Source organism: Diceros bicornis, chromosome X (genome assembly GCF_020826845.1).
Source record: "Diceros bicornis minor isolate mBicDic1 chromosome X, mDicBic1.mat.cur, whole genome shotgun sequence".
Classification (NCBI taxonomy): domain Eukaryota; kingdom Metazoa; phylum Chordata; class Mammalia; order Perissodactyla; family Rhinocerotidae; genus Diceros; species Diceros bicornis.
The window spans coordinates 8779423-8806704 of record NC_080781.1 but is presented as its reverse complement, the minus strand read 5'-3'; the positions used below and the strand labels follow the sequence as shown (position 1 = coordinate 8806704).

Genomic DNA, 27282 nt, shown 5'->3' with positions numbered 1-27282 from the left:
TATGAGGTAGAAAAAAAGACACATACTTTTATAATTATAATTTTTTCCTATAAAGAATGTAGAGAGTGAACTGTAAGCATTTTAAAGAATTCTAAATGATAAAATTCTACTCCAATCACGCAAAATTCCAGTGCCGGGTTGAGTAACTGTTTTTGTGAACAAAAAAGAAAACTTGGTTTTTCTTTCTATTTTCTTTTTGAAAATAAATTTTCATGAATTACAATGTGTAAAATAGCATTTCCTTTGTGCTTACTAAAAAACAGTGCAGTTCACTTTCTTTTCGGAATAGTTAAAATGCAGTTTAGGGCCTAAAGGAAAGATGATGACCAGGTGATCTTTCAAGGCCCTGATTCTGTTCTGGTTTTCCATGGTGTTTAGACCAAATGGCTCTTGAAAAATAAGAGACATGTTCAAATTAAGACAGATATTAATCTTGGTCACTTTAAACCAATGAAAAAGGAGCAAACTTCAAAAACGAATCTTGCACAAGATTTTATCTGCCGGTTTTTGAAATGGGTAGCAGGGAGTGATTCACTTTAGCCTTATAAACATCTGTCAGAGAGCTTTTCATTCTCTCCAGAATTGGTCTTGGACAATTATCTTGACTCCATCTACAATCTGGTACACTACCTTTCCCTACTTATATTTCACCCAAATGCTTTCTTTACTATTAGGTCAAAATTCCTTAAGCATCCTTAATTTCCCAGAAGCACACATTTCAAAAAAAAAAAAAAAGACAATATAACAAAGAGTCAGACTCGATTATATTTCTGGGATTTAGGCTGATGTTAAAGTGGGGCCTCCTGCTTATTATGCCTGCCCTCATTACTCGAATTCCCTAAGCCTGAGATTCAGGCGCCCCAGATCTAGTTGCCATCTCAGTTTCTGATGAAAGGGAGAGAAAGGTGATCATGTCGATTTCTGGGACAAGACACAGCAAAGTCATGTTTCTTTGCCAGATCTATGTCTTTTTTGGTGTACATCTGTTTTTATCAGTGACTGTCTTAAGTCAAGGTTACTGAATGCCTGGACTGTACCTTTTTTTTAAGGAAAATCACTGTAAGGCTTATGTCAGAGAACAGCATTGGCTGTCTGAAGGCTGTCATTTGCTCTACCTAAAAATAAATAAATAAATATTTTAAAAACATAAAAGAGATTATAATCAATTGAGATACATAAGAATTACAGCAATCAGTCACTAACTAGTTATTTTTTAAATCATAGTCATTTTTACCGAGTGGAAAAGTACTATAATTGAAGAAATAATGTCATAGAAATGGGCATTTCTGAACAGTCTAGAGGAATTCAGCCAAATGAATAGTGTAGAATATGCCCTTATGTGATATCTCACTTATGTAGAAATTTCAACTATTCGGAAACCATCGGAAAATAAGAAAATAAATGCAACCAAAATTAAAATTGCTAAGACCTACCATTATGTTAAATTTTTCTATTTTGCGCAAAGAAGATCCATTCAGTTCAGTCAGGGCTGTTTCTCTCTGCATAATAGTAGATGCCAGATATGATTCTAAGTATTTTATATGCATTAGTAAATTGAATCATTCATAACTATTGAGGTGGATACTTATTATGCTCATTTTGCAGATGAAGAAATATAGTTCTGGATTTTATTCTAAATAGTTTGGTTATCCTGTTTTCAAGTTCCCAGAGAGGAAGAAGCAATAAATTAGGCTGGGGGTGGACTCAGTTATGAGGCAAATTGATAGCAGCAACAAGGAGAGTACAGAAGTCTTTTGAAAATAGATGCAAAGCAAAATCCCACCCAAGAGTAAAGCACCAATATGTGCTTACGCAAATCAGCTTGGATCTCTCAGATTATTCTGGAAATTCAGGACAACATTTGTAAAATACAGAGCTGATAAATTGGATGTTTATTTATGGGTGGTATCTTTTCTAACTATAAAACCAACCCTGGAAAATCAACTAAAAAAGTCTTATACTTAATACATAATGTCGTGAGACCATAAAATAAATATGCAAAAAGATATATATTTCCTATATAAAAGTGATAATCAGTTATGTACTATAACAATAAAATAATTCATTCATTTATTATCAATATTACCTAATAATAAAATCGATAAAGAGCTAAAAATTCATATAAAATTCATGTTTAAGTAATTATTCTGAATAATGAAGAAAATGTTACACTATCTTTTTCATACGGAGAAGGTGTGGAAATACATAATACCACATGAAAAATTTTTCATCAGAAATGTTTAACATAAAATGATCCTGGTGCTTATAGGGCTGACCTTTGGGTAGCTGGAGAATATAGTGTGGGCTAAATAAGCATTAGTGCACGCTGTCGTTACTATTGCTCTGCATGTTGCAGCACAGTGCTGGCATTCTATTGTATTTCTATTTTGATTTTATACAGAGTTTCAAGCCATAAAACAGGACTGTTGATTTTGTTTACTTATTTGCAGGCCTCCAGACAGTGGGGATATTCCGAGTTGGAAGCTCAAAAAAGAGAGTGAGACAAGTAAGTGAAAAGTGAGATTATATTGTACATTTCACTTGACTTTCAGTTGAATTACCTTGTGCAAAGTTCAAGCTCATGCAAATTCATTTCTGAATATCTTTCTGTACCCTCCCACCAATTATAGTATAAATGAGCCCCAAGAGGTAAAAGGCAACAACTCAGAAGCTCAGAAAGGTTGTGATAGAGTTAGAATCAAACACTTGAAAGCAAAACGTCTGGATGTGTCCATGGCACGTACAGCCAAACAAAACTCATTTATAAATACCTTATTGAAACTGTAAAAGCAGGGGATTCAGGAAGTACCTATTCAGTAAGTGATAATAAATAGAAAACAATTGTATAGCATCCATTTTTACTAAAATGCAATATGAATAATGCCATTAACATTCTCTTCATAAAAGGTGCTATGCTTATAGCTTTACTTTCTCAAAAATAAATAATTCTCATTAAGTGTCCAGAGAACCATTGATCCTCAATTCATTTTTCACGTAGGGACTGTACCCCTTGGTTTCCTTCAGCACTGTGCCACATTCTTGCAACAGAAGTTTGATATTAGACCTTCAGGAATAGGTTCCTATGACCAGGCGGGTATCCGTGTTTGTGATGGCTTCATAAAAGGCAAACCATCCTTTGAGAAAAGAATTTATTTGTTGGCTAAAAGAAAATTAAAATGTTATTTTCCCTCTGTTGGTTCCAACAGAAAGAAGTAAGGAACTCAGCAACTCAAAAGTGAAGCCAAAGGAAAATAATTTTTAGTTGGATGAAGCTGAAGAAATGATATTTGTTCACATTATTGAAACTAACTGAAATAAATGCCTTCTCATATATCTTTTTTGTCAAGATAAAAGGGGCTTTCAGAAGAAGTATGTTTTCTGTTTGTTTGGTTGGTTGGTTTTTATTTTTAATAAAATAGTCACACAAGAGACTATTGAACAACATTCAACATTTCACAACAGAACTTTCAGGAAGGAAGATAGCATAGTAACATTTCTTAGGCCTCTCACCTGTGCAGAATTGCAGAATATTTTCACAAACATTATCTCATTGAATCCACCCACCAGCTTTCACCCACTTCATTTGAGGCTGAGACAGATTAAGAAACTTAATTCAAGATCACACAATTTAACCAGTGTTAAATTCAAGATCAATGTTAAATTCAAGGTCACACAACTTATACCAAGCTCTTTCCACAATCCATTCTTTCTGCATGTGTGTGTGCTCAGAAAAGAAACATGGTGTATTTGAATGATCACAAGTAGAAGTGGTGCTGACAGAAGCCTTCTTCGTTCTGGCTGCCTGATGCACGCTAATGACGAGTTGCCTGGAATCAATGAGCAATTAATTCAGGAGAGTAATGGGCATTCTCATCAGGTAGAGAGGTGGCGAGTGTCAGAAATTATTCCTTGGTTGTATCTGGATCCACCAAAGGGAATATCTTTGCATGGAGATTTATTTAAGGATTATCCAATAACAATATAATCAGTGATTATTTAGACTTAGATTTCCAGTATGAAATAAGCTCTCACTCACCATTTTATCTTGTTATTTCATCTATTAGCACCCAACACTTTTTCTTCAGAACGATTGTCATGATATTAAGAGCTAATTAATCATTTGTGGGATTACCAGTTTATCACCTGTCTCTCTATCAGCCTGAGAGCTGGGGGAGAGTAAGGACTTTCCTGTTTATTCACCACCGTACTTCGATGGCCTATAACAAGGCCTGGTACACAGGAAGTGTGCAGTACATCTTTGTTGAATGAATGAATGATTGAACAAATGAACTCTTATCGAAGTTTATTGCATAGAGTAGATTCATGAACTCATAATTATTTTTACAGCAGAGAACAACATATAAGAGAAGTTAAGCTGTCAAAGATGAAAGAAGGGTGTAGAGTTATGACTCCCTTCTTGCTATTGTGTTTTCATGCTGTTATAAATGCTAATAGACTCAGTATAACTATTAAGGCAGAGAATCTTGCTGGGAATTGTTCATAAGGCTACTTTGATAAATCTAAGGCAGATTTTATTTACTTATTGTCATCTTTGAAGCTTTAGTCACAAATGGTTTATCAGGGTTTTTTGATTTCATTGTTTGTGGAAAAATCTCTTTGCTTTCTTGTCGAGTATTTCTGTAAAATGTCAAAATTCCAACATGGTAGGATTGCTGACTTGCAAAACTGCTGTATAATAGATTAATTCCTCCCGCCCACATTTACAGTTGACCTAACCCCTTAGATCTTCCTCCCAACCTTTTGGATGTCATTATTGAGCCCTTCTGCTTGTATCATTAGTGGTAAACCCACAGATACTTTTATTTAATAACACATTTCATATATATATATGTACATATTCATGGCTGGGTTGCATAGACTGTGTAGATCAAGGTGACATGTTGTTTGCTTCTCCTTCTTGGGGTCTGTGCAAATTTAATACCAGATGCTGCGTGTCACAGCACTTCTTTTGCTGGGCACTAAGTGTTAAGGTATGGTGTTACCTGACTGCCACTTGAATCTTTATTTTTCCAGTTACGTGAGGAATTTGACCGTGGAGTTGATGTCTCTCTGGAGGAAGAGCACAGTGTTCATGATGTGGCTGCCTTGTTGAAAGAGTTCCTGAGGGACATGCCAGACCCCCTTCTCACCAGGGAGCTGTACACAGCTTTCATCAATACTCTCTGTGAGTAATACGGCCATTTGAAGGAAAGTGTCCCTGGATTACTGGGATGTCCAACTCACTCATCAGAACCTTGTGCATGCATTTCCTGATAACTTTTTTTGTCCTTATTTATTGGTCTCTAATAAGTAAGCTATTTGTGGAATTTTCTGAGATTTACCCTTGGGAGAATTAGCAAGAAGGAAGTTGCAATAAAACAAATGGAAGTAGCCAAGAAGAATTTGGGATGCTTTCAAATGACCGTAGGACAGTAGAAAGTGCTATAAATTGATGCTTTGGAGTAACAGCAAGAGTTCACATTGAGTCTGTGCCTAAAAATGAGTTTGCATTTCTGGTGTGAGGAAGGAGGTAGCCACAGGAGCCCAGAGTGCAAAGGAGGCAGGCAACATTTCAGGGAAGCAGGACGGCATAGCCCGTTGCCGGGACTTTCAGTGTGGCTGCTTCAGATCCCATGGCAGACAAAAAGAGGGTGAGGTGGGGAGGAATAGGGCAGAGCTGTATCCACCTCCATATATTTCTTCCTCCAATGCTACAATTAAAACAGGATCACAAAAGAGAGAGAAGGCATTGTCATTGTGCTGTGTCTTGGTTATTGCCAAAAAAAAGTCTATCCCTTATGTATTACTCAACAGAAAAGGGCCTCAAATCTGTCATAAACTCAAATTTTAGAATGTTCACCAATTCTCAGTCATTGTGAGTAAATATTTACCAACAATGAAAGACTGCAATCCATAAAGTACGTGACAAGTTACACCAGGGCAAGGAGGGAGAAGAAAGGAAGGGGAATTAAGTTACCTTTCTAGCCTGGATTATAATGCTTTCTCTAGCTGCCACATTTCCCCAGGTCTAGTTTATCTTTATATCCTTCAGAGAACCTGCTGCTAAATTGCTAAACCAATGAGAGAGTGGGTGAAGGAATGAAATGTGACTTCCCTTGATGATCCCTTTCTGAAGACAGCTGAGAGGGGCCTCTCCTCCGAGGCTGAATGGTGTGAGTTTTCTCTTTTACTTACACAGAGTGCCCCTTTTTGCCTTGCTTAGTGTTGGAGCCAGAGGAACAGCTGGGCACCTTGCAGCTCCTCATCTACCTTCTACCTCCCTGCAACTGCGACACGCTCCACCGCCTGCTACAGTTCCTCTCCATCGTGGCCAGGCACGCCGATGACAACATCAGCAAAGATGGACAAGAGGTAGGCACTCCTCTGCAGCCATAGAAGCTGTGACTCTTCTTTCCTCCTGTTTTCAAAGGGCAAGCCATCAATTTGGTTAAACATTTCCCCTGGAGGAAATGACACCTCCCCTTTCCCAACCTCTCTGTCTATGTAGGAAGAAGAACTGATGCAGGGTTTTCTCTGGAGGGACAGTTCCTAAGTGCACATAGGCCATTAACCTCCCGTGTTTCAAGAATACTTCCAAATGAGGCTGTCATTTTCCATGATGATGCTTTACTCGAGACTTTGAATTTCCATTTGTGCGAAGAAGACAAACAGCGAGCTACAGAGAAGCTTACAATCATGAAAAAATGGAGTGATAGAGATGGGGGAGATTGCTGTCCTTGTGATTAATTTGACCTGCTTCTTTAACTTGGAGCCTGAACATGATGTCACCTCTCTATTCTTCCAGTTTCTCCCCGGAGCTCCCATGTTCCCTGTAGCTAGAAATCTAGTATCTTCCTTTTGAGAGATCCTTTCTCTCTTTAAACCCTCCGCCCAAAATAGGGACTGGCTCAATGCAATGGAGAGTCAGTGCTGCTTCCAAACCAGGTGTAGAGGGAACTAGAAGGTCTGATCTGCTGACCATTGCCACATGATGTCGACTGCTGAAGACAGGTTCTGCACAGTCCCATGGACCCTTTTGGGATGTTTTTATAGGACCTGGTCCCCACTCAGGCCCTAGTGTGAACCCCCCATCTAAGGTCTTGGGCTCTGGTTCTCTTCGGTCACACTCATATACTTCAAGGTGTGTTTCAGTTTCACCCTTGGACAAAGGTGACGCTGGCCTCAATTTTAGGTGACCTTTTAGCAAGCAACCTATTTAATCTTCACCTTAACAAGAGACTGTTTCCCTTTATGATACCATGCAGTCATACTTCTCCTTGACCTTGGATTCTCCAGGAGATCTCAGACCCTATAATATGCTAACATGCATTGTAAATCAACAAGAAGGGGCCAAAGGCATTTCAAACTTACTTAACCACAGAAACTTGTCTTTTAAATCCTTGTTAAGCAGAACTCAGCTGTGTTATGGATTCAATTCTGTGTTTGTCAAATTTCTTTCCCAAAAGTCATGGTCATATATAATTTTTTTCATTTTAGTCCAGAAAGGCAGTTCTACATTTCTTATCCTCATCCCCTCTATTGGTATGAGAATGGAACTTTCCTGCATTAGCCATTTATCTTCACAGTAGTTATAATTAGTGAAACCTCTGCTGGTTTCAGGTTTCATAATATGGCACTGACACCTTATTTCAGCAGACACAGCTCTTCAATAGATGTGCTATAATTCTCATAATTGTTAAGTAGTTATATTACCCATCTGGGTGTCATCCTTTATCAACTATAGATATAACAGAAGCTGTAGAATCATCTGCCTAATCATTGGGTAAAGGCAGAGCCCTCTGTGTTCCTAGGTATGTCAGTTGCTTCTCTGACATTTCTTAAGTACTATGTGAGAAGGGAAAAGTCAGGTTTTAGGTGATTAAGAAAGCATTGAGGAAGGGGCCAGCCCAGTGGCATAGCCTTTAGGTTTGCACGTTCCGCTTCTGCGGCCCAGGGTTCGCCGGTTCGGATCCTGGGCGCGGACATACTCACCGCTCATCAAAACCATGCTGAGGTGATGTCCCATATAGAAGAGCTACAACTCTGCAACTATGATGTACAACAATGTGCCTGGGCTGTGGGGAGAAAAAAAAGGAAGATTGGCAACAGATGTTAGCGTAAGGCCAATCTTCCTCAAAAAAAAAGAAAAGAAAGCATTGAGGAAAACGAAAAGTCCAACTGAACTAACTCACTCTTGCTTTTTTAGAATAATTGTCAGATACTCTTTCCATCCGAATGCCAAACAGGACTCCACTGCCTATGCCAAAGAGAAGAAACTATTCTTGAATAGGTACAAATGAAGGTTAGCATGCTGAAATACTAGCTACCATGTGTGTGTCTCCTACCATGTGCTGGCTGTGTGCTAGGGGCTTTATATATTATAGTTAATCTTTCTTTACACAAGAGAGATATCATTGCCCCCATGTTTCAGAGGTGGAAACTAAGGGCTAGAGGGGTTAAGTAACTTGCCCAGTGTCCCACGGGGAGCATCCACTTGTGGTTGTGCAAGTTGCACATTTGTGCATTTCATAACTCTGGGAGAGGCGCTGTGTACCCCATAGTCATTGTAGATTTGCAGAGTTATTAGGACAATATCCCAGCAGATGTCAGTAAAATATCTTAAGGAATGGGATCCTTTTTAAATTCACACAAAGTTGGCATATTGGGTAGTGGTTGGGTCGGTCCTGTGACTAGTAAAGTCCTAGCTGTGCCTCAAACCCAAACCAGTCCAACTTACTAAGAACAGAAACAGTTTTGATAGAATAAGAAGTAGAAAAAAACCTGAACTGGGGGTCTAGCTCAGGGTTTCCCAGCCTCTATACAATTGACATTTGGGACCAGGTAATTCTTTGTTATGGGGGCTGCCCTGTGCGTTGTGGGACGCTTAGAAGCATCCCTGACCTCTACTCACTTGATGCTAGTAGCAGGTCCCCCTCACCCCAGTTGTGATAATCAAAAGTTTCTCTAGACTTTGCCAAGTATCCTGTGGGGGATTGGGGATGGGGGCAAAATCACCCCTGATTGAGAGCACTTGGTAGTGCTCTCGCTGACCATGAGAAATCTATTGGAGAATTCTATTAACCTTCCTAACCCTGAGTTTCCTTATCTGAACTTTTGGAATAAATGTTCTTCATCTGGCACTGCATAGTGGTTGACAAGACTAGTTTACTATAAGGAATGTGAAAATACCCTGGTAACAGCAAAGTTGTACAGGAAAACAAGAGATCGCAAGGGTTTCTAGATACTCTTAACCTAAACCTTGAATAAAAATGAATGACTAGTAACCAAAAATTAAAGCAGCAGGGGAAATATGAGGAAAGCGTTGCTTCTGTGAAATGGTTAGAAGTTACAGGAAAGCAAGTAGCCCACACACCACCCTGGATTGGAATAAAGGCTATGGAATGAGGAAGTACTGGTAGGGTATGAGGGGAAACTGGGCTATGCTCATAGAGTACTGAATGTCTTTGCAAGGGGGTAGGTGGTTAATTCTTTTAAGTCCTGAATCTTTGGAAGGATTCCACTAAAGTGATATAATCCATGTTGTAGATTGGTTAGAGACAAGGAGAGAGTAAGTTAGGAAGCTTTTGCATGAAAAACAATACGGAAAATAGCAATTCACATTATAAACGTTCCCATGTAAGAATGGCCTTGGTATTTGAATCACATATGTCCTGAGCACTTACCCCAAGTTCCTCTAAACCAATGAGCATTGTTCAGGAATTTTCTAATTACTGTTTCTGGGATGCTGTGGCATCTAGGAATTGGAAGAGGTGAGGACCCACTGCAGAACTTCAGAGAAGAAGTGCTGAACATGGGCCAGAAAAGTTAGGGATGGCTTCATGGAGGAGACTGAATTTAAACTACACATCAGAGTGTGTAGGAATTGAATAAAGGGTGTGTAGGGATTGAGTAAACGGGCCACATAAGCATGGCATAGGAATGGGAGTTAGCTAAAAACAGAAAAACAAAAAAACAAAACCCTCCTGGTAGAAGTTAAGAGTGGTGGGAAAGAAATGAGAGCTAGGTTCTTTGTTTATTATTTTTCTAGTTGGTTTGTTGTGAGCAGGTAGAGAACACAGATGAGCAGACGAGAGTGAGGCAAAAATCAATTTGTAAAATATGGTGAGAAACAAAGCAGTTTTCAACTTTTTCTCTTACCTATTTGTTAGTTGGTGTTAGATGTGTTATTGTTTGTTGGGTAGTTGTTATGGATTGCAACATGGAAGAAAACTGAACCAGAGCATCCAAAAGCTTGGAGGCTCACACAGGCTCTGCCAGCACCTTGCTACATGACCTTGTTTTATAAAATAGAGGAAGAGGAAGGAAAACAGAGTTGGGGTGGGAAGAGTTCTGAGCTTCCTCCTCTATAAAATGAACATAATATTTCCTTTCTAACAAGTACTCAAAATTCAACACATCACTAACTAATGGGATCTTAAAGATGTCTAAAAGAAGGGCGTGAGAAAAATTGTTGACTAGTCAATCAGTGCTTTTCTTGGGAAAAAATAGTGGTATTTTATCGGATTGTGTTGTTTTGCTATCTTGTGTTTGTTTTGTTTTATTCCATTTCATTTAGTTTGCTATTTGCTTTGCTCCTTAGGGGAAAAGAGAAATTCCCAAATGTAAGAAAGATTTCATTTCTTCTAGAAAGAATATTGCAGGAACATAATTGAAACCTCTTGAGCAGTGGTTTTTCAGGTTTTCCAAGAACCCTCTGGCATTGCATGGAAAATGTGTTGTGAATATACACTTTTTGGTGAGGGCGTCCATAGTAGGCTTTTAGTTCTTCAAACAGTCTATGAGGCAAAAAAGAAGTTACAAACCACCAACGTAGAGCCGGGATTCCTGATCTTTTAGGAGGTACATGCCTCTAGAAAATGGAAGGTTAGCTTTGGAACTGTAGCAGGACCAGTGCCTTGTTCTCCGCACCCTGGTCCTGACCTGGCTTTGAAGCTAGTTTCCCCATTTCCCCATGCTGTGACAGAGTCTGCCACGCAGGAGTGAACGGTGGGAGGGGCTCTGGGCATCACTTCCCTGTCTGTGAAAAAGGACAACAGCAGCAGCTGCTTCGTGAGCTTATAGTGAGAAAGAATTGAAACAGCCTTTGGAAAGCCCCCACCCCAGAGACTGTACATGCTAAACCTTTAATAAATGTGAGCTATGCATGCTAGGTTTATAAATGATGTAGGATGCTTATTTAGTCAAGATAAAAATTTTCCTCGAATTGACTGGCTAATAATTAAATAATGAACCAGCCCCAGGTGCACATTAGATTACCTAGACATAGCTATATATATGCTGAAACACAGGAGCGAGGGTGGAAGCTTCTGCGCACAAGTCTCCTTTCCAATTTAAAAAACAGTCAAACAAAAACAAAAAAAGCGTTAACAAACCATAGCAGCGTGGTCTGCAGCTGGAATCTGTGTGCAATTTTACAGACAGATTGTATTGCATTCCCAGAATAGCAACAGGAGAAGGAGAGAGGGGAAAGAGTCCTTGTACTAAACATTCTTTTAAAGGAAAACAAAATCTTCTATTTGTTAATGTTTAAAAAAAGAGAAAACCCTAATATTACTTTAAGAGGGGAAGGGGAAGCACTCCAAATGCCTCTGAGTTCTAAAGGGATAAATTTGAAAATGGTACATATTTGATTTTATCCTTAACCATGAATTTCCAGGAAGAGAAATGAAAACTTGTCAAGTTTTATATCGATGAAATAAAACAAAGAATTAAACAGTTGTTCATAAAGGGCACTTTCTTGAAAATTCCCAGTGTTCACCACATGAAATCATTTCACTTGGCAGCAAAGCTGAAAACAGCTCACCTTCTAAAAATAACGCCCCTGATGTGCCATGCTGGGATTGCAGGGCGGGGTAGCCACCAGCTCAGGGCTCAGGGCTCCACGGGACAAGAGTGGGACACAGGAGGCTTTGTGTCAGCTGTGAATCAGGACTCTTGAATTCTATGCTGCACACCCAGGTGCCTCCAAAGGCTGTGCAGATTTTCACATGCAAAGGATCCCCACCAAGCAGCCACAGTTCCCATACTTAGCCAGAAGTTCCTAGATTTTCAATTAATATCAACATGAGAAATAAAAATTCGCCTACACCAGTGGTTCTCAACCAGAGGCAATTTTGCCCCACAGGGGAACATGTGGCAATGACTGTCGCCCGGCCCTTGTCTGCCTTTCCTACAGAACCCTCTGCCACACTGAGTTTCCCAGGGTGCCTTGATGTATTTTACATGTTTCTGTCTTTGCGTATGGTGTTCTCACCACTGTGAAATTGCCCCCATCCCAGCTCCTCTGCTTTTCAGCATACAAACTCTATTCTTCCTTCAAGGTTTTGTGTAAATGTTGCCACCTCTTTGGAGTGTCCTTGGGTCCTCTGGAGTTGATAGCTTCATACTTTGTACTCACTACTTGTAATTGATAAGTTTATTTGCCCTCTAGAATGTGAACCCTTTAAAATAAGGACTCTGTTATGATCATTGTTGGAAAATTTTTTAAATAATTAGAATCCATGAAAAATGCCTAGCCTATGATAGGTGCTGAGTGGATGAATTAATGGAGAGATAATAGATTGATGGATGAAGGGATAGATGGATGGATGGGTGGATGAATGAATAGATGGATGGACATCAATATTTTTTAAGAGCAAACAGGATAGAAATTTTGTATAGTACCAGTTTCACAATAAATAACTTAGAGTTGTAAAATTTTACTCCGTATGCTATTGACATGACCACTGAGCTATGAACTTCAATCCAAGAAATGAAGTAAAAGAAAAATGATGGTGCTCCTCATGGGTTCTGCCAGAGACGATGTAGTCCTTTCAAAAAAAACAAGGAAAGGAAAAAGGTTCCATTGATTATTGAACCACCCACCATTTTGAAAAGCAAAAGTAACAACAATCCTTGTATTCTCTGCTCCTGTAGGTCACTGGGAACAAAATGACATCGCTAAACTTGGCCACCATATTTGGACCCAACCTGCTGCACAAGCAGAAGTCGTCAGACAAAGAATTCTCAGTCCAGAGTTCGGCCAGGGCTGAGGAGAGCACAGCCATCATCGCTGTGGTGCAGAAAATGATTGAAAATTATGAAGCCCTGTTCATGGTAGGTGGCCCTTATTTTATTTTTTTTTTTTTGTGAGGAGGGTTGGCCCTGTGCTAGCATCTGCCAATCCTCCTCATTTTTTTGCTGAGGAAGACAGGCCCTGGGCTAACATCCATGCCCATCTTCCTCCACTTTATATGGGATGCCGCCACAGCATGGCTTGCCAAACGGTGCGTCGGTGCCCGCCCGCGATCCGAACCGGCGAACCCTGAGCCGCTGCAGCGGAGCGTGCGCACTTAACCACTTGCGCCACCGGGTGGCCCTTTTTTGACAGAACATCTCAGTAAACTGCCTATGGATTGTTCTTGGTGGCATAATGAAACTCACGCACAGCGCCTTCTGGTCTACAGTGCTGGTCGTTGACTGAACTCATTGGAAGCCAGGCGGTTTCAATAGGAATAGAAATTTACATACCTGTGATATCACTATAAGTTTTGGATTCCATATTTATTTTGTTTTGTTTTAAGTTTTTTGTTTATTGCAGTAACATTGGTTTATAACATTGTATAAATTTCAGGTGTACATCATTATACTTCTATTTCTGCATAGATTACATCATGTTCACCACCCAAATACTATTTACAACCCATCACCACACACATGTGCCTAATTATCCCTTTCGCCCTCCTCCCTCCCCCCTTCCCCTCTGGTAACCATCAATCTAATCTCTATCTCTATGTGTTTGTTTATTGTTGTTATTATCTACTACTTAATGAAGGAAATCATACGGTATTTGACCTTCTCCCTCTGACTTATTTCACTTTGCATACTACCTTCAATGTCCATCCATGTTGTCACAAATGGCTGGATTTCATCGTTTCTTATGGCTGAGTAGTATTCCATTGTGTATATATACCACGGCTTCTTTATCCATTCGTCCCTTGATGGGCACTTAGGTTGCTTCCAAGTCTTGGCTATTGTGAATAACGCTGCAATGAACACAGGGGTGCTTGTATCTTTACGCATTGGTGTTTTCAAGTTCTTTGGATAAATACCCAGCAGTGGAATAGCTGAATCATATGGTAGTTCTATCCTTTATTTTTTGAGGAATCTCCATACTGTTTTCCATAGTGGCTGCACCAGTTTGCACTCCCACCAGCAGTGTATGAGAGTTCCCTTCTCTCCACATCCTCTCCAACACATGTTGCTTCCTGTCTTGTTAATTATAGCCATTCTGATGGGCGTGAGGTGATATCTCATTGTAGTTTTGATTTGCATTTCCCTGATAGTTAATGATTTTGACCATCTTTTCACGTGTCTGTTGGCCATCTGTATATCTTCTTTGGAGAAATGTCTGTTCAGGTCTTTTGCCCATTTTTTAATCGGGTTGTTAGTTTTTTTTGTTGTTGAGATGAATGAGTTCCTTATATACTTTGGAGATTAAGCCCTTATCAGATGTATGGTTTGCAAATATCTTCTCCCAATTGTTAGATTGTCTTTTCATTTTGTTGATGGTTTCCTTTGCTGTGCAGAAGCTTTTTAGTTTGATGTAGCCCCATTTGTTTATTTTCTCTATTGTTTCTCTTGCCCGGTCAGACATGGTGCTTGAAAATATGTTGCTAAGACCAATGTCAAAGAGCATACTGCCTATGTTTTCTTCTAGAAGTTTCATAGTTTCAGGTCTTACATTCAAGTCTTTAATCCATTTGGAGTTAATTTTTGTGTATGGTGTAAGGTAAGGGTCCACTTTCATTTTTTTGAATGTGGCTATCCAGTTTTCCCAACACCATTTGTTGAAGAGACTTTCTTTTCTCCATTGTATGTTCTTGGCTCCTTTGTCAAAGATTAGCTGTCCATAGATGTGTGGGTTTATTTCTGGGCTTTCGATTCTATTCCCTTGATCTGTGTGTCTGTTTTTGTGCCAGTACCATGATGTTTTGGTTACTATAGCTTTGTAGTATATTTTGAAATCAGGGAGTGTGATACCTCCAGCTTTGTTCTTTTTTCTCAGGATTCCTTTAGCTATTCGGGGTCTTTTGTTGTTCCATATAAATTTTAGGATACTTTGTTCTATTTCTGTGAAAAATGTTGTTGGAACTTTGATAGGGATTGCATTGAATCTATAGATTGCTTTAGGAAGTATGGACATCTTAACTATGTTAATTCTTCCAATCCAAGAGCACGGAATATCTTTCCATTTCTTTGTGTCTTATTCAATTTCTTTCAGCGATGTTTTATAGTTTTCCGTGTACAGCTCTTTCACCTCTTTGGTTAAGTTTATTCCTAGGTATTTTATTCTTTTTGTTGCAATTGTAAATGGGATGGTATTCTTAATTTCTCTTTCTGCTACTTCCTTGTTAGTGTATAGAAAGGCAACTGAGTTTTGTATGTTGATTTTGTATCCTGCAACTTTACCATATTCGTTTATTACTTCTAAAAGTTTTCTGGTGGATTCTTTAGGGTTTTCTATATATAAAATCATGTCATCTGCAAATAGTGACAGTTTCACTTCTTCCTTTCCAATTTGGATCCCTTTTATTTCTTTTTCTTGCCTGATTGCTCTGGCTAGGACTTCCAGTACTATGTTAAATAGGAGTGGTGCGAGTGGGCATCCTTGTCTGGTTCCTGTTCTTAGAGGGATAGGTTTCAGTTTTTCACCATTGAGGATGATATTAGCTGTGGGTTTCTCATATATGGCCTTTATTATGTTGAGGTACTTTCCTTCTATACCCATTTTATTCAGAGTTTTTATCATAAATGGATGCTGTATCTTGTCAAATGCTTTCTCTGCATCTATTGAGATGATCATGTGATTTTTATTCTTCATTTTATTAATGTGGTGTATTATGTTGGTTGATTTGCGAATGTTAAACCATCCCTGCATACCTGGAATAAATCCCACTTGATCATGGTGTATAATCTTTTTAACGTATTGTTGTACGCGATTTGCTAGTATTTTGTTGAGGATTTTTGCATTGATATTCATCAGTGATATTGGCCTGTAATTTTCTTTTTTTGTGTTGTCCTTGTCTGGTTTTGGTATCAGGGTAATGTCGGCTTCATAGAATGAGTTAGGGAGCTTCCCACCCTCCTCAATTTTTTGTAAGAGTGTGAGAAGGATAGGTATTAAGTCTTCTTTGAATGTGTGGTAGAATTCACCAGGGAAGCCATCTGGTCCTGGACTTTTATTTTTGGGGAGGGTTTTGATTACTGATTCGATCTCCTTACTGGTGATTGGTCTATTCAAATTCTCTACTTCTTCTTGATCCAGTTTTGGAAGGTTGTATGATTCTCAGAATTTATCCATTTCTTCCAGATTGTCGAATTAGTTGGCATATAGCTTTTCATAGTATTCTCTTATAATCTTTTGTATTTCTGAGGTGTCTGTTGTAACTTCTCCTCTTTCATTTCTGATTTTACTTATTCGTGCCTTCTCTCTTTTTTTCTTGGTGAGTCTAGCTAAAGGTTTGTCAATTTTGTTTATCTTTTCAAAGAACCAGCTCTTGGTTTTATTAATTTTTTCTATTGGTTTTTTTTTGGTCTCTATTTCATTTATTTCTGCTCTGATTTTTATTATTTCCCTTCTTCTGCTGATTTTGGGCTTTGTTTGTTCTTCTTTTTCCAGTACCTTTAGGTGCATTATTAGATTGTTTATTTGAGATTTTTCTTGTTTGTTGAGATAGGCGTGTATTGCTATAAACTTCCCTCTTAGAACCGCTTTTGCTGTATCCAATAAATTCTGGCATGTCGTATTTTCATTTGCATTTGTCTCCAGGTATTTTTTGATTTCTTCGTTGAACCACTCGTTGTTCAGTAGCATTTTGTTTAATCTCTGCGTATTTGTGGCTTTTCTGATTTTCTTCCTATAGTTTATTTCTAGTTTCATAACGTTGTGGTCAGAAAAGATACTTGGTATTATTTCAATCTTCTTAAATTTATGGAGACTTGTTTTGTGGCCTAATATGTGATCAATTCTGGAGAATGTTCCATGTGCATTTGAAAAGAACGTGTATTCTTCGGTTTTTGTATTGAATGCTCTGTATATATCTACTAGGTCCATCTGTTCTAGTGCGTCGTTTAAGGCCAATGTTTCCTTATTGATCTTCTGTTTGGATGATCTATCCATTGGTGTAAGTGGAGTGTTAAAGTCCCCTACTATTATTGTGTTACTGTCTATTTCTGTTTTTATGTCTGTTAATAATTGCTTTATATATTTAGGTGCACCTACATTGGGGGCGTAGATATTTACAAGTGTTATAACCTCTTGTTGGATTGTTCCCTTCATCATTATGTAATGCCCTTCTTTGTCTCTTTTTACAGTTTTTGTTTTAAAGTCTATTTTGTGTGATATGAGTACTGCTACCCCAGCTTTCTTTTCCTTGCCATTTGCGTGGAGTATCTTTTTCCATCCCTTCACTTTCAGTTTGTGAGTGGCTTTAGGTCTGAAGTGTGTCTCTTGTATGCAGCATATATATGGGTCTTGTTTTTTTATCCAATCAGCCACCCTATGCCTTTTAATTGGAGCATTTAGTCCATTGACATTTAAAGTAGCTATTGATAAGTATGTACTTACTGCCATTTTTTAACTTTTTTTTTTCTCAGTGTTTTAGTGGTCCTTCTCTGTTCCTCTCTTCTTCTATACAGAATTGATGATCCCTTTAGTTTGACCTCTGTCTGAAAGCTCTACTCTTTAACTCCTCTCCTCCCTCCTTTTATGTTTTTGATACCATATCTAACCCCTTTTTTCTGCATTTCTATCCATTACCCTCTTACCATGGAAATAGATAATTTTTCTTATTAGTGGTCTTCTCTTTTCCGCTTAAATCAGTCCCTTTAACATTTCTTGTAGCACTGGTTTCTTGGTGACAAACTCCTTCAATTTTTGCTTGCCTGGGAAATTTTTGATCTCTCCTTCCATTTTGAATGATAACCTTGCTGGGTAGAGTATTCTTGGCTGTAAGATTTTTCCTTTTAGCACTTTAAACATATCATGCCACTCTCTTCTAGCCGGTAAGATTTCTGCTGAGAAGTCAGCTGATAGCCTTATGGGGTTTCCTTTGTATGTAACTTGACTTTCTCTTGCGGCTTTTAGGATTCTCTATTTATCTTTAATTCTGGACATTTTGATTATGATGTGTCTTGGTGTGGGCCTCTTTGGGTTTATCTTGTTTGGGGCTCTCTGTGCTTCCTGTACCTGGATGTCTGCTTCCTTCCTTAGATTAGGGAAGTTTTCATCTATTATTTCTTACAATAGATTCTCTGCCCCTTTGTCTCGCTCTTCTCCTTCCGGGACACCTATAACATGGATGTTAGTGTGCTTGATGTTGTCCCAGAGGTCCCTTAGACTGTCCTCATTCTTTTTAATTCTTTTCTCTTTTACCTGTTCAGCTTGGGTAATTTCTTCTAGTCTTTCCTCCAGATCACAGATCCGTTCTTCTGTATCCTCTACTCTGCTTTTGAGTCCCTCTAGTGACTTTTTCATTTCCAGTATTGTATTCTTCATTTCTGATTGGTTCTTTTTTATATCTTCCATTTCTTTGTTGACATTCTCACTGAGTTCATCTATTCTTCTCCCCAGATAAGTGAGCATCCTTAACGCTCTTTGTTTGAACTCTCTGTCGGGTAGGTTGCTCATTTCTGTTTCACTTAGTTCCTTTTCTGGGGTTTTGTCCTATTCCCTTACTTGGAATGTATTCCTTTGCCTGCCCGTTTTGCCTCTTTCCCTGTGCTTGTGACTACGTATTAGGTAGGTCAGCTACGTCTCCTGCTCTTGGATAGGTGACCTTATTTGAGTGATTCATTAGGAGGCGTGCAGTGTGCTTCCCTCCGTTCTCAATGTTCCAGGGATGACCCCTATGTGGGCTACATGTGTCCTTCTGTTGTGGCCTGTTTGCTCTCCCTGTAGGCGGCCAGGGAGGCCGAGTTATGCTCCTGGCCAGCTGTTGTAATGCTCAGCTGCTTGTAGTTGTTGTGGGCCCTTCAGTCTTTTTATCAGGTGTGGGGAGCCCCAGCACAATTGGCTGCAAGTTCTAATACCACATTTGTGCTGCAGTATTTCTTTTAAGTGAGTAGGCCCCCAGCGTGGCAGGTTGTTAGGCTCAGGGGCTTACAATTGCTATAAGCCTCCAGCCTTTAGGTCTCTTGTCAGCTCTCTGAGGATTGCAGCTAGGTGGGGCTGGCCTCAGGCACTGGAGCCCCCAATTGTTTCAAGCTTTGGAAGGTGGGGCAAACCCCCTATGTGTGTCTTTGAGAAGCACAAGTCTTCTGCAGCTGACAAGCCCTGCCGCCCACAGGTCCACACACATAGTCAACACAGTCCTGCCCCATGTGCGCGCCCCGACCTCCCGAAGCGGACCCAATCTCTCCACGGCGAGAGGCCCACACACTCCACCACCACCCCACACTCTCCACCCGCTCCTTGTGCAGGCCCTGCCCCACTGAAGTGGGCTCAGTTGCCAGGCTGCAGAGAATCCAGTCACCAATCTATGCAGGCCCACAAGTTGCCTGAGGGCTTGTTGTTGGGTGGGGCCAGTCTCTAGGGTGGGCTGCCTGCCCTGGCTGAGCTGGATTAAACCGGTGCTCTTGCGGGTGGGGCAGACCCTGGGCTAGCAGTCCTCAGGGAGAACTCCAATGGCGTCTATGTCAGCACACCCACACCAGGCCACAACAATGGCCACCGCCAATGTCCCAGTCCCTGGAGAGGTTTCACCTCTCACTGAGATGCACTCAGGGCCTATTAGGTGAGTCTCTTTTCACCACAGCACTGTGCACCTTTCTTTCTGGTGATTTTTAGGTTGCTTTCTGAAACGGGTCAGTTTGCGTCTGGGCCCTTTAAGAGCTGGTTTTAATATCTTTGTGAACCAGCTTTTCTGGGGGTACTCCCCAATGTTTTAGTAGCAGGCAAAGTCAGATATTATGCCACTTGTCTCGATTGTGCTGGGTGCACAAAATGCCCACAGCGGGGGTGCTCCCCGGCTCAGAGCCCCGCGCCTCCAGGGAGGGCTGCATACCTTTGGGCTGCTCCTGGGCGGCCGTGAGGCGCTGTGGCTTGTGAAGGCGGCGTTTTTTCTCTCCAGAAGGGAGTTTCTGCCTCTTCCACCTCAGTTAGGATTGTCTGTTGTTGCAGGAGTTCTTCTTATCAAGTTTTAAGTTCTGTCTCAGGGGTAATTTTTCCACGAGTAGTTGTAAATTGGCTGTGTCTGTGGGAGGAGGTGAGTTCAGAGTCTGCTTACGCCACCATCTTGACATCTCTCCCTGTGATTCCATATTTAAACAAACATATCCAAATTATAAATTTCATTTTGTTGTTCCCTAAACAATGGTCACATTTTGGAGTCATTTAGTTGTTCATATAGCAGTGTCCTTCTCAAAATATTGATAAAACCCTTCTTTTTGGAATTATATGTGGTCCTCGTGAATTCATGTATTCACAACCATCCTCAGCAATGACACCTCCTCCAAAGTCAACCTTGACATTTTACCTTCTCCAGGAAGCTTCACCTATCTTTCCCGTGTCCTTCTCATGTCACTTTCCCATGTCACTTCTCTTGTCCCTTGAACCCCATTACTGTTCTCATTGATGTTTATCTTACTCAACATTGTGTTGCAGTCATTTATGACTATTTCCCCTAGTAGATTATAAACGCATTTAAAACATGGGCGGTGCCCTTGTTATCTCCTCTCTGTATCCTCTGTACACTTTTGGAAGGCCCTCCATCTGGCACACACTCAATAAACATTTTTTTGATTTGTATTGAATTACCAGTTCCTGTTTTCCTTCAGAAAACTGCATTGCTTGCTCCAACTTCCCTTGAAACATTAGAACAAATGCCAACTTTCTTCTATTTCTGTTCACTACTTATATTGCATGTCAGAATTTGCAGGAACTTTCTCCATGTTTATGCTCCCATTTCTCTTGTCAGTTAGCAAACACTCACCATAAATCTTACCTATTCCACTAGAGCCTTTTGTGGCTTCTTCAACTAAGTGTGCTAGTTCCTTCTTTTGAATCTGCTTAATATTTTATCTACCTTTATCAAATGCCTTGCATTAGATTTATTTCCATACTTGTCTTACACCAATTATTTTTTGTAAATTTGAGAGCCAGTAGTTTAGAATCTTTGCCCTCTGTGTCTTACCTATGTGATCACGACCAAGTAATTCAATACTCCATAAGCATCAATTTCAGCTTCTGTAAAATGGGAAAAATAAAAATATGACCTATTTCCCAGGGTGGTTCCCAGAATCATTTGATATGTGAAAGCATTCTTCAAACTGTAAAATTCTATGCAAATGTTAATTAATAATTATATTGGTTGGACAACACGAGCTGGCTCAAATATCAGTATTTCAGCATAACAGACGTAAATATCTTGCTGACATAAAGTTTAACCAGATGTTTGGCAAACAGCCTTCAAGGTGGTGATTTAGGGACCCCAGCTCCTTGCATCTTGAGACTCTGCAGTCCTCTAGGATTTTATGGGCCAAACCTAGAAGGGACATCCATCATGTCCACTCAAATCCCATTGGCCAGAGCTCAGCCACAAGCCATACTTAGCTGCAAGGGAGGCTGGGAAATGTGTTCTTGCTGGATGCCCAGGAGGAAGAGAAAATGAGTTTACCACAGTGGAAAGTTCACTGAGATAGAACAGTGTCTTGCTCCTCTTTGAGTCTCTGAAGCACTGTCCCTGTGTTGCACACAGTAAGCTCTCAAAAAATGTGGAGTCATTGACTCTACATAAATTTCACACTTTGGCCAAAATCCTTGTAATTAATTACATATTTGGATGAATCAAATGTCTGAACTTTTCAGCATTTTTATCAAGTTTTAAGTCACATATCATCTTGCCAAGTAGTCTTGGCATTAATTCATGCTCTCTGGAGTTTTTTTTTAACACAATAATACCTCTCGTCAATCTTAATTCTGCTCTCTAAATCCTGTATTCTAAGCAAAGTTCTTCATGTGAAACCAGAAACCATCAGGCATTTCTTTTCACCTCAGATACTAACAAAACTCATCCTGGCCCCCTTGAAAGTACAGTTGTCATCATCTTAATTGTGCCATTGCTCTCCTTCCCATTTCCGGCCACCTGGACTACTAGAAACAGCAGAAGAACATCAGTTTTCCACCTTTTCCGACATTTTCCAAATCTGATCTTTGTTTGCCATTCTCTGTAGAGATCGATGTCTAGATTCTCTTGGGCAGTAGCTCATATTTGTGTTCTCTGCCTGTGGTCTTTACTTGTCAACGAGGCCTTTCCTGGCCACCTTGTCTAGAATCCACCCCCTATCACCACCACCACACACACAGCCCCACTACCTATTCCTTTTCCCTGCTTTTTCTCCTTGACACTCACCACTATTAATACAGGGTTTTACTAATTTCTCTTGTTTGTTGTGTTTCCCCACTAGAATGTAAGCTCCTTGACAGGATGAATTTTTGTCCATTTCCATCTACTTTCTTTACTGCAATACCCCTGTGCCTGACACATGGTCAAAACACAAGAAATATTGGTTGAATCAATGGACGACTCAGTTGTAGTTCTGTGACATATGATTTCCATATTACTAATCTTTACTCCTTATACATGTGAAAAGCTTTAGGCATGTTGGAATTAAGGATACTTTCTTAGAGTAAGTTAACCATTAACGTAGGCATTCTTGATCTCCTTGGACAGATTATAGGAGTTATAGATTGAGAAAAAGGACAGTGAGGAATCAGAAAACTTTGTTATAGTCCTATCTTTGCTACACATTAGCTGTGTGACTTCACTTTCTTAGATTTCTATTTGTTTAGTTATCAAAGGACTAGGTTAGAACGGGTGATAACCAAGATCCTTCTAGTTCTAAACTCTGTGTGGTTCTATGTCTAGCACTGACTTCACCACTTTTATTTCCATAAGGCACAGAGAAAAATTAATCTCATCACTTTGTAGATTCTCTTGGCATATTTGGTATTTTAGAATCTAGTTGGTTATAGCAAAGCTGGTGGCTGGTTGGCAAAGCTGGTCTGTGTGGGTGGGCAAAAATTGAATCATGTATATAGCTGTTTTGTTTTGTATTTTTAAGAAGCTTTCAGAATTAGTACAATAATTCCAAACAAGGAAGAATGAAGCGAGACAGGACCTGATGGGGAAAGGTAGTTAGCAATTGTGCAGTTTCACAGTCCTTGGAAGGGTTTATGAGCTCAGAAAGGGAGGCATTGCTTCCCATCGGTGTTAGAAAGGAAGACTTGTTAGAAAAGGTGGCTGTGAGTTTGTCCTTGAAGGCAGAATGCACCCTAGAGGCAGCAGTTCCACAAAACCTGGATGGAAGGAATATAAAAGCCCACAGAGGCCTGGCAGGGAGCGAAAGTTTATTCTGCATGTTAATAATGTCCTTCATTTCCTGATGTTGAGACTGCCTTTCCCAAGTGGCTAGTATCTGAGTTAATGGGAAAGGACAGAAAGGAACCTAGCTTTGTCCCATAATAAGAAGTGCCTAGATTCAGAGGCTGACACACAGTTCAAGAGTCTGGCTAGGACCATCTTTTGCACCAGGTGTTTGCTTTTCGGGCACTAGGTTGGAAATCCTAGAGCTGGAAACAGGTCATGATAACAGCCATCATGATCACTCTATGGAAAGGCCAAGGCAGCAAATTGTAATAGTGGTTCTCAAACTTGAGTGTGCAGCAGAGTAGCAAGGAAACTCGTCAGACATTCAGATTCCTGGGCCGTACTCCAGAGAATCAGATTGAGTAGCACTGGGATGGGGCCCAGGAATCTGCACTTTCTAATGAACACCTCCAGGGCATTCTGGTAGTTTCCTAACCACACTTTGGGAAACCACATCTTGGGAAACAGCCAAGATGGTGAAAAGACCATGAGCTTTGGAATGAGCTACCAGAATTCAAATCTCTGTTCAGCGGTGTATACTTGTTCTGTGGTCTTGGCCCCATATTTAACTTCCCTAAGCCTTCATTTTCCTGTTGTAAAAAAATGACATGAAGTTACCTACTTTATAGGATTATTTTGAGAATTAGAAATGACATTTTAAGGTACTTGGGGAAAGAATTGACATATACTAGGCACTCAAAAAAAAAGATCACTGCTAATAAACTCATCAGTTTTATTATATTAAACTGATAAGATGTCTGCCCTATCAAAGCACTTTCAAGCGTCGCCTTTGCAACGAAGCCCACCCTGACCACTCTGTGTAACAGTGTGACCTGCTCCCGCACATATATACTCCTAGTTCCTTACTCTGCACTTTTTCTTTTTTCTATAGCACTTTATCCCCTTTTAACTCACTATATAATTTACTTATTTATCATGCTTATTGACACCTAATAGAATGCAAACTTAATGAAGCCAAGGATTTTCGTTTGTTTTGTTCACTGACATCCACAGCACCTTTACAAAAAGTACTTTACAGAAAATGAGTGCTCAATAATTATTTGTTGAATAAATACAGCAACAATATATTGCTAGAAAAAAATTTATTTTTGTTGTTTGTTTTTGGTTTAGTGCCCATACCCCTTATATTCCCTTACCTTTAAATCATGACCCTCCATTTCTGATATCAACAACAATTTAAAAACTGGGTAACATAAAATGATACTCTCCAAGAACACTGGAAATAAAAAAGGAGGATCATATCTAGAAATGGTCACTGGTATCATTATAAGGCAGAAAGCATTCACCAACTAAATCATTTACACATTAATTATTCTGAAAGCTGTTGCTTCTGTAATTGATGTTGGGAATCCCAGAGAAAACTCATCGTTGCTCTTGGAATTAATAAGAGCTTCAGAGCACAGTGGAGAAAACTGTCAGCTCATTCTAAGGGCTGATACTATATGATTGCTACTAGGGCTTCTTTTTTGGAGAGAGAGAAAGAAGAGAAGGCACCACCCTCGTAGGCTGATGAAAGGTCCGGAGTGCAATGGAGACGTGGGAACGCACTGGCGTTCCCACCCCGCTGGTTCGTCAGCCTGAGCTGGGGACCAGCACAGCGCACGTGGGAAATTTCAAATGAGAACTACTGGGAGCAAGGGTCAGAGGCTGAGATGAGGATTCCAAGCTCGGAAGCCAAGCTTTGCTCTGTGTTCTCTTCATCCCCCAGCGCATATTGCATTTGCTTAAAACTTCTTTTGCATGCCAAATCAAAAGGAGTCAAGCAGTAATCCAGGTCATCAAACAAGAAACCACCCCCTACCAACGTTTCCAGATAATCATATATGATTTCCATTACCGTTTTTATATAACCACTGTTTTTTAAATAACCACTGTTTTTTAAATAACCACTGTTTTATGTGCCAGGAGTTGGGCTAGTCATCACGTACATCATTGGCTTATCTACATTTCACCACCATTTCATGAGGACTAAGCCAATATCATTTGCCCAAGTGTTGCAGCAACTAATTGAATTACTTCTATAGCATGATTCCTCCCCACACCCAAGACAAGGTGTTTTAATGTGGCGTCTCAGATATGGAGTCCATTTGCGGGGGAAGAAAGAGAATATTTTAGCCAGTTTGGAAATGGAGAGCAAAGGAGACTTTCAACAGTATTAATCCCTCTGGACTAATCATAACACTGACCCACTTGATGTTCAGGCCAGCAGATGGCTGCAAGAGCCAGTAGGTGTTCCTGTTGGAGCCTGCCCACGTTGTCCCTGTCTTCAATGTCAGAATGCATGTACTGTTGGCAGCACACGCAGGTGGCGGGGAGCAGAAGCGTATTACATCTGAGCTGTTTCCACTTCCTTTAACCTATTGCCATGGAGCAAAGACTGCTAATTCTTCTTCATCTTCCTCCCTTGAGTCCTCCCCAACACAGCTCCATGAGTCCTGGGCTCTTCGACTGATTTGTTCATTAATGTGCCCCAGTTGCCAAAAACACTGCCTGGCATGTATCAGGCACTTGAGAAAAATTTGTTGAATTTAGTGCATTCTGACCCTCCAATGCACCCAGACCCCCTTATATAATATTAAGCCATCCTCCACAACAGAGCCACACAAAAGTTCTAGGCTGGGCCTGCCCATGTTTGAGCTTTTTCTCCCATAAACAACCAAAGTGATTTCTTTCAGTGTATTTGTTAACTAAAAAAATGTCATCATGACTTCCAGTGCTATTTACTTTTGCTATGGAATAGTAGACTTTTAAATGCCAAAGCATCCTTCTTGGTCCAGTGCAAAGTGGTGGATTGGTGTGGAGCACCCAGTGGCAAGTACAGTAGGGCTGGATCCTGGGAATGGCTCTTAGAGATGCCCTTAATGGTTTGTTATAGTGACTTAGTAAATGGAGAAAACTCGAATCATTTTTTCCCTTTCTGTGGTTTATGGAATAAAGTACATCATAGCAGTTCCACCCTAGGCAATCATTCATGGTTTCATTTTTAATTTGATAGCATGGATTTTAATTGTGACAGTTTTATTCCTTCATATGTGCAGTGTTTACATTTTTTCTCTGAAGCAGGAGAGTCCAAAGTTCTTTTGATTTTTGAAATAGCATTATGCTTTGAAGGAACGCATGAAAATCTAAGGAGTTGAGTCTCTAGATAAACACAACCATAAATGGTACCTTTAGAAAATATCTAAAGTTACTAAATAGTTGACTAAAACCCAGTGGAGATTTTAATGTGAAACAATAAATTGTAAGCGAAGAAGCCTTTTGGTCTGTGTTTTGTTTCTTCATTCAAACGTGCAGAATTTATTGATTTGAAAGAGTAATGTGCTTTTCATGATCCTGCTCCTTAGTTTCCATTTTGCTATATACAAAATCCCAGAAGAAAAAAGAAAAAAATTGTTGATTATTGAGTCATATTTTTCATTTTTAGAGTTTTTTATTGACAGGAACAATAGTTTAAGAACCTGTTAGAAAATTTTTGATGATCCTCAGTTGGGAAAGGAAATTTATTTTCCAACTATAGAAATTAATGACAAGGAGATTTTGCTAGAGCGTGACATTGGTACTACTTATAAGCAGAGAGAAGCATCTAGACAAAGGTAACAGAACCAGTGTACACCATGAAGAGCAATAATCTTGGGTTATTTTTGATTATTATTTGTAGCCATTCCAACAACATTTATTGAGCATCCATTGGGTAGAAAACACCACCTAGCTTGTGTTGTGGAAGAGGACAATACTGAGTGAGTAAGTGGGTGAAGGGTGATGGATGTGCAGCGAGGAGTTTCAGGAGAGAAAAGAGTAGAGAGGCAAAGAGGAGGAAAAGAGGCATAATTTA

The 27282-nt window shown here is 39.9% G+C and overlaps 1 protein-coding gene across 1 annotated transcript in view; it reads left to right on the top strand.

The window, feature by feature from the left end:
* The window catches only part of ARHGAP6 (Rho GTPase activating protein 6), a 249467-nt gene that overhangs the window by 196794 nt on the left and 25391 nt on the right, over positions 1-27282 (top strand). Inside the window, exons 6-9 of the mRNA XM_058535432.1 lie at positions 2451-2506; positions 5035-5185; positions 6224-6372; positions 12937-13116. Of these exons, the coding sequence (XP_058391415.1) occupies positions 2451-2506; positions 5035-5185; positions 6224-6372; positions 12937-13116 (536 nt within the window). The remainder of the gene's footprint in view (positions 1-2450; positions 2507-5034; positions 5186-6223; positions 6373-12936; positions 13117-27282) is intronic.